At 43.5% G+C, this 8299-nt stretch overlaps 1 protein-coding gene across 1 annotated transcript in view; it reads left to right on the top strand.

The window, feature by feature from the left end:
• ACOT12 (acyl-CoA thioesterase 12) overlaps positions 1 to 8299 on the top strand; it is a 74499-nt gene that overhangs the window by 62719 nt on the left and 3481 nt on the right. Inside the window, exon 12 of the mRNA XM_011995570.1 lies at positions 6008 to 6144. Coding sequence (XP_011850960.1) covers positions 6008 to 6144 — 137 coding nt within the window. The remainder of the gene's footprint in view (positions 1 to 6007; positions 6145 to 8299) is intronic.

Raw genomic sequence — 8299 nt, 5'->3', positions numbered from 1 at the left:
TTACACATGATCTTCTTTCCCTGAGTACATTATAAACCTCTTAAGAAAGAGACTTTGTCTCGACTTCTTTGTATCTCTCTTAGGACCTGTTACAGTGTTTTGCATGCCATCAGGTTTAAAGAGACATACATCATTTGGATCTTAATTTTATTTAATTTCAGAGATTTATTAGGAGACCCTCGGAAGCTCATGCCCATGTTAACTAGACTGTAAGCTCTCTGAGGGCCAATCTGCTCACCATTACACCCAGACCACAGGAGCGCCTAGCACTTCAGAGACGCTCACTAATGCCAGCACTTTGGCTACGTTCATATTTCAGTATGCACTGATTTTCATCATCAGTGAAGCAGCAGCCTATGAAATAGGATGACCGTATGTCCTGATTTTCTTGGGACAGTTCTGGCTTACACCTGTTGTCCCATCATAATTATTAACAGTGTCTTGGTGTTCCAGTTTGAATAATAAATTATGTTGTTACTTTACCTTAAAATCTAAGTAAATTCAGATGCTACTTCATTGATTCTTTTCAACTCTGACTTTGACCTCTTCTGAATGTTTTGTTTTTGGTTGTTTCCTTTTATGATTTATTTGTCCTCACTGTTAAATCCTTTAAAGGTCTTCCTTATCCCATTTGGATCCAGTGAAGTTTCTGTCTTTGCCTGGTTCAGTGATGCAGAAACACAGGTTTAACTAATGCATTTGTTTCTCTCTCATAAAAGATGCTTCACTACTTTGTTTTCTTTCGCTATTATAAAACCTGCTTCTTTCATCATTGCTGGGATCTGATCATTCATGAGCAGCAGTGGAAAAAACAAATTCATGTCTGGAATGGAGTGAAAGAACATATTTAGTGAAGTCGTAGAATATATTATAACTTCAGTTCTTGGGAGGGTGTGGCCCAAAGCATACCCAAACAAATTTGCTAGTGTTGTGGGAGAGCTATCAATGACTAATTCTTAATTATTATGTAAATAGTTACTAGAGGATATTGTATAGTTAAAGAAATATTCTTACATTATTTCCATTGAATTTGAATTTCTCCCTTAAAGAATATACTCATGATGAAAATCTGATTTTAAAAATCTGATAAAAAATGTTTTTGAAGAGTTATCCTCTTCTCTCCCACGTTTTACAGCTTATATGTTTTTAATTTCAAAATATGACTCTAATTTTTTCTGTCACCTTTTAGTTGAATAATTCTTACAACACAGTTGTCTGTTAAGAATCATACTTTTGGGCCGGACGCAGTGTCTCATGCTTGTAATCCCAACACTTTGGGAGGCTGAGGCAGGTGGATCACAAGGTCAGGGGTTCAAGACCAGCCTAGCCAAGATGCTGAAACCCTGTCTCTACTAAAACTACAAAAATTAGCCAGGAGCAGTGGCAGACGCCTGTAATCCCAGCTACTTGGGAGGCTGAGGCAGGAGAATTGCTTGAACCTGGGCAGCAGAGGTTGCAGTGGGCTGAGATTGTGCCACTGCACTCAAGCCTGGGCAACAGAGTGAGACTCCATGTCAAAAAAACAAAACAAAACAAAAAACAATCATACTTTCTGGCCAGGCGCAGTGGCTCACATCTGTAATCCCAGCACTTTGGGAGGCCAAGGTGGGTGGATCACTTGAGGTCAGGAGTTCAAGACCAGCCTGACCAACATGGTGAAACCCCATCTCTACTAAAAATAAAAAATTAGCCGGGTGTCATGGCGGGCACCTGTAATCTCAGCTGCTGGGGAGGCTTAGGCATGAGAATCACTTGAATCTGGGAGGCGGAGGTTGCAGTGAGCCGAGATTGTGCCACTGCACTCCAGCCTGAGCAACAGAGTGAAACCCTGTATAAAAAAAAAAAAAAAAGAATCATACTTTCCTCAAAGCCGGGTCTGACAGCATCCACCTGTAGTCCCAGCTACTTGGGAATCTGAGGTAGAAGGATTGCTTGAGCCTAGGAGTTTGAGGCCAGCCTGGGCAACATAAAATGATCTCATCTCTAAAAAAAAAAAAAAAATCATGTTTTTTCCAGGTTTTCAATATAAATTAGATGGTAAAAATCTAAGATTGTAGTATGTGTGATGAAATTGGATAGGGCTTATGGTTTTAATTCATTTCATGTTTCATGTGTAATGATAGAATTAATTGTAGTAGTAATACAAGGAGCAAAATGTGTATTTTGGAAACATCACAAAGGTACGTGAAACAGCTGAAGAATAATTATAAGGTTGTTTATTAACAAGTGAGAGATTATAGTGCTTAAACCATAAAAGTCAGCTCTTACAGGCAATTCCAAGTAAGAGAAGACAGTTATATAGGGAGAACTTCAGAGAGGAGGCCATTCTTACCTCCTTGAAGCCAGTGTCAGGATTGGATTGCTGAGGGAGAAATAGGGCTTTCTAGGCAGTAGGTAGTTTGCGCCAAGTTCTCCTGGTGGAAATTAGCATTGAGTAGCAGACTGGCCTGACAGGAGTAGCTTTTTATTTAAGGAAGACCTGGTGATGTACTGGGAAAATTATGGAGAAAGCCAGAATGATACGAACCGCCTGAAAACCTTTACACAGGACAGATCCCTAGTATGGGAAACAGACCAGAGGGGAGCTAGTCTCATGGAGCTGGGGGAGGGGCTGGGCCCAGAGCTCTGCCTCTCCGACCCCCACCCACTTGGCCCCTGTGGTCATCTCCAGATACCTCCAAGGAAAATGAAGGCTCCCCTAGGCTTCTGTAAAAACCACTTTTGCCCTCTTTCCCACAGTGTAGTCTTCAAAACATATTTGTCAATAGATGGCACAAAAATTCTCAAATTTTTAGTTGTTTCCTCTTGTACTGTTTGTTTTTTTGAGACAAGAGTCTCACTCTGTTTCCCAGGTTGGAATGCAGTGGCGTGATCTCGGTTCACTGCAACTCCCCTTCCCGGGTTCAAGGGATTCTCATGCCTCAGCCTCCCAAGTAGCTGGGACTACAGGCATGTGCCACCACCCCTGGATAATTTTTGTATTTTCAGTAGAGACAGGGTATAACCATGTTGGCCAGGTTGGTCTCAAACTCCTGACCTCAGGTGATCTGCCAGCCTTGGCCTCCCAAACTGTTGGGATTGAAAGCCCTCTTATACTATTTGTATAAGACATTCAAATTCAAATTCAAAAAGGATCTTATTAAAATGAAAAAAAAAAGATATCACTAATAAAATGTTAGCAAGCTCCAGTAGATTTTCAGCCTGCTTGCTTTAAGCTTCATTTCATAGAATAAAATTCTCCAACCATCAAATGATAAAGAAAACATTTGAGTTGGTGTATTAGTTCATCCTCACATTGCTATAAAGAACTACCTGAGGCTGGGTGATTGTTAAAGAAAAGAGGTTTAACTGGCCCACGGTTCCACAGCCTGCACAGGAAGCATGGCTGGGGAGGCCTCAGGAAACTTCCAATCATGGCAGAAGGTAAAGAGGAAGCAGGCACGTCCTACATGGCTAGAGCGGGAGGAAGAGAGAGGGTGAGGTGTCACACACTTTCAAACAACCAGATCTCATGAGAACTCACTGTCACAAGAACAGCAAGGGGGAAGTCCACTCCCATGATCCAGTCACCTCCCACCAGGTCCCTGCTCCAGCGCTGGGGATTACAATTTGGCATGAGATTTGGTTGAAATCACAAATCCAAACCATATCAGTTGGTTACAAATAAATAAATAAATAAATTGAATCTCTATATTCCCAAGTGTGAAAGGTAATTCATATTCTTGGAGAACTGTTCCTGGAAAATTTTTTCACTAAGCAAAAGCTGGTCTTTCTTAGCAGGGTTTAAAGAGAACCAAAACTAACTACTGCATTTCTTTGTCTGCTTTGTTTGCATCAATATCATTGATTTAGACAGCAGGGCAATGGGGACTTTCTGCTTCCCTCACCTTCTAGGGGAAAGATCAAAATCGAATTTGCTCATCCAGTACTGTACCTGACATTGCGTAAGTCGAGTGAGCTCTGTAAGGGCAGAATTCAGTGGTGGTTACAACTTAGCTTGATGTTTGATTTGGCTCCATGATAGGAAGCAGAAGCATGTGACTGCAGCCTGAGGAGCAGCCACCTAGGAAAGTGCTGTATTCGTTTCCTAGGGCTGCTATAACAGAGGACCACAAACTGGGTAGTGGACACAGTAGAAATCTATTGTCTCACAGTTCTGGAAGCTGGTAGCCTGAGACCAAGATGTCAACAGGGTTGCTTCTTTCTGAGCCTGTGAGGGACAATCTGTTCCATGCTTGTCTCCTAGCTTCTGGTAATTTTCTGGCAGTCTTCGGCACTCCTTGGCTTATAGAAACATCGCTGGATCTCTACCTTTGTCATCACATGTGTTCTCCCTGTAAGCATGTCTATGTCCAATGTCCCTTTTTAACAAGGATGCCAGTCATATTGGATTAGGGGTCCATCCTACCACAGTACAACCTCATCTTGACTAATTACATCTGCAAGAACCCTATTTCCATATGAGGTCAGATTCTGAGGTAGAGGAGGTTGGGACTACAGCACATGAATTTGGGGGTGGAAGGGTAGAGACATAATTCAACTCTTAATAAGTGCTCAGCACAATATTGCATCCCACTCCATCTCGTTCCACCAGAATGGAGCATGGCTGACCCAAGGCCAGAATAGGACTGGCACTATGGAGTTCACCCTGGCCACCTGCCCGCAGCTCCTCTGAGATTGCAGAGCCCCAGCAGCCCATCCTAGAGCCACTTGCCCACCAAGCACTGATTGGATGACTGATAAATCTGATAATTTCTCTGGATATACACCAGCGAACCTCCTTCAACTCCCCCTGTGCTGGGGGCAAAGTTAGGCATGCCCGTGCTAAGTAGGGTGAGTCTCACCAGCCACCTGGAGCCCCACCTGTAGTTTTCTTGGTGTTTGATAAGTGCTGACAGCCTCGATCATGTCTTCCTTTGCGGGCTGGATTTAAAGGGAAGCTTGGAAGCAAGTTCAGCTGGAGAGGTTAAATGATATAAGCAAATAATCACTTGTGTCTGAGCTGCTTGTAGTTAATTTCTCATTTCTTCATTCTCTTATTGATAATATTTATATTTAAATAAAGGTTTCTCCTTTACAGCCTGATTTTTTTTTCCATCTGCTTGATTCCTGCAGTGAAGTCCTAACCCCGTATTTGTTTGTTTTCTCACAGCTTGTTGCCATGGGAATGGTTATAAGGTAGCAAATTTCAACACTAGCTTTTCAAAGTACCCTGAAAGAGAAAAGAAAATGGGAAGGATAGAAATGTTTTCTTAGCTGAACACACATCTCTGATTATTGTCAAAAACACAGTAGAAGAAAAGCTGAGAGTAGCACGGGATGCATTCATGCTTAAGTATATGTCAAATGGCTCCCCAAGGCATGCCTCCTCTTACCTAAGGAATAATGTGCATTAGGAAACCAGGAACTGGCCGTTCAGAAGGATGATCCAGCCACAGTGATTCAGAAATGAAAGGATGCTTTGCGCTGAGGAAATATGGTGCTCCAGGGGCCCTGCTGAGAGGCTGAGATGGTTCTAGAGGTGGTTGACTCAGTTCCTGGATCCCCTCGGCCCACTTGAAGACATGTCTGACATCCTGGGAAAGTGTCCTAAGCTATAGCCTTGACTCCGCTCTCTTGAGGGAGATGAGGTGCTGACCTGCCTAGCAGTCTGGTGATATTTTCTTTTTTTTCCTCAGTAGAGGCAGGGAACCATCACAAAGAGACAAGGAGAGAAAGGTCTAGGTTTTTACATTTTTCATGAGAAAAAAAAAAACTGTTGTGCAATAATTAAATAGCCCACCCTCAAGTCACATATTGTTTAGAGGACACGGGACTACAGCATCCTGGACAGACCTCTAGACATCCCAGTATTTGAAGAGAAATTGCCATGGGGCTTCAATTTCATCCAGGAAATAAGATGCCTTAGTTAGTGCAATTGGTCTTTGACTACATATATATGCGTATGGTTTCTAAAGTAAAAGCATCAGTTTTCTTTTGTAATGTAATTTTTTTTGTTGTCTTTTAGATAAAAATATACACTCTGGAAGAGCATGATGTTTTATCTGTTTGGGTTGAAAAGCACGTGGGAAGTCCAGCACATTTGGCTTATCGTCTCTTGTCTGACTTTACAAAGCGACCTTTGTGGGACCCCCATTGTGTGTAAGAACAAACTTAAAAATTTTTCTCAATCAACCTTGACATCATGTAAAAGATGATCTCCATATTGCAGTCCATCTCCACTGTCCAATGTGTGACCCATTGTTTAAAGAGTATTTTTAAAAGTTTGGCCGGGCATAGCACTTTGTGAGGCTGAGGCAGGTGGATAGTTGAGCCCAGGAGTTCAAGACCAGCCTGGGCAACATGGTGAAAGCCTCTCTATAAAATACACAAAAATTAACTGGACATGGTGGTGCATGCTTGTAGTCCTAGCTACTTGGGAGGCCCAGGTGGGAGGATTGCATGAGTCTGGGAGGTCAAAGCTGCAGTGAGCCAAGATCACACGACTGCACTCTAGCCTGGGCAACACAGGAGACCCTGTCAAAAATTAAAATAAAAATAAAGTTTGCTGTGGACAGAATACTGCATCAGTGATATTGAGAGACACAAAACAAAAATTATACTCACTTATCACCTATATTGAGTTGACCTGCTTTACCCACATCTATTGTAATTCTACCAGTAACTTCAAGGTCGATATTATTTCCATTTAAGAGGTTCTGAGACTTGCCAAGATTGCACAGACAATAAAGTGATGGAACCCAAATTGGAACCCAAGTCTGTCATGCTCTGAATTTTACACTCTTCTACTTTAATATGCAACCTCATTGCTCTTGAGGAAGTGATTATCCACTTGTCCTGCCTACTCTCAACATTTCATTGGCAGTTCCTTACTTCTCTGTGAAGCAACCCTCCCTGGTGAGAAGCTAAGACAGCAAGCTGTGCGAGCCCCAAGGTGAAAGGCATGCCTTCCTGCTCCCCCTCCTGATGATGTCCCTGCTCGTATTAGCCTACATCTCCTACTCCTGCTACTCCCTGTCTCCTGCATCCCTAATCCAATCTCCTCCACTCCCCGGCCCTTTCCTGGAACACAGTACATTGCTGTGCACCCTGCCAACTGCACTGATGGGGACCAGCTGCACTGAGGCCCAGCCACCTTGGCTATAGCACCCCACAGGGCTTCATGGCCACCTTGTTGACATGGAAGGGTTGGTGAGATGGGCTTCCTATTATGTTAAGCGTTTCCTAATCTTGACAAGATAGAGGCTCATCTTTAAATTTTCTAAAACTCACTGTGATAGAGATTTAGAAATACCATGTAATAGATGATTTAATACCACTAAAGTGAAACATCTCTAAGGTCATGTGTTACATTTGCACAGATGCTAGAGTTTAAATGGGAGGAGTTCCCTTATCCTCCAGGTAGGGCCTGTGAGAGGGGTATGGCTTGTTTCTTCGTGCTACTGAAACCCCTAGAGGAATCATGCAGGTGCGTAAGTCGCGGGGAGCGTTTTTTTGGGCTCCAACTCCATGGCAGCATCTAGGGTTGAGTGTTTATGGCTCCGGAAGCCCCAGTGGGTGTGTGTTGTGATGTGCTCTTTCAGTTTTGCTGTCTGCAGACAGCTTGTGCTAATCAGCTCAGTTAGACCCTCTGCCTTATCGCAAGGACAGAGGGCTTTCTGTATCCTGGATTCTTGCCTTAGTGTACTGGGAAAAACGGCTCACACGTGGCCTTGGAGGATGGGTGCAAGGTTTTGAGTGGTGGAAGCTGCTCTTAGCGAGATGGATGGGAAGCCAGAAGGAGGATGGAGTTGGAAGGTGGTCTTCTTCTGGAGTCAGGCTGCCCAGCCACCAGACTCTCCTCTGACCACCCCTGACCGAATTCCATGTCTTTCCACTGTCGATGGCCTGCCAGCGTCTGCTGGTGTCTGGCGGTGTGCTCTTCTGTTCCTCTCAACATCCAGCCCGCTAGGCTGGATGTGCCCGCTAGGGTCTCGGGTTTTTTATGGGCACAGGGTGTGGGGTGTGGTGGCCAAAAGGTAACTTCTGGGGTGTGACAACAGAAATGCCTGTCCTCATTTAGGTCCATAGGCACAGGCCCGAGGGTGGAGCCCTCACCAGTGACCCTTCCCTTCTCTATCCAACACTTCCCTGCCCACCTCCCATATCAGAATGATACATCATGGTTAATGCTATCACAATAAATCATTCTGAGAGAAGAGAAACACTTCTCAATTTTCTTGCATCAGTTTAATAGATACTCTACCAGTACAAAGCTTTTAGGAATAACAATGCCTAAACTTTGGTGTTAATACTTTAA

This window comes from Mandrillus leucophaeus, unplaced genomic scaffold, assembly GCF_000951045.1.
Source record: "Mandrillus leucophaeus isolate KB7577 unplaced genomic scaffold, Mleu.le_1.0 Scaffold491, whole genome shotgun sequence".
Lineage (NCBI taxonomy): Eukaryota > Metazoa > Chordata > Mammalia > Primates > Cercopithecidae > Mandrillus > Mandrillus leucophaeus.
Note: the sequence above shows the minus strand (reverse complement) of the source record. Positions and strands in the feature narration are given on the sequence as shown.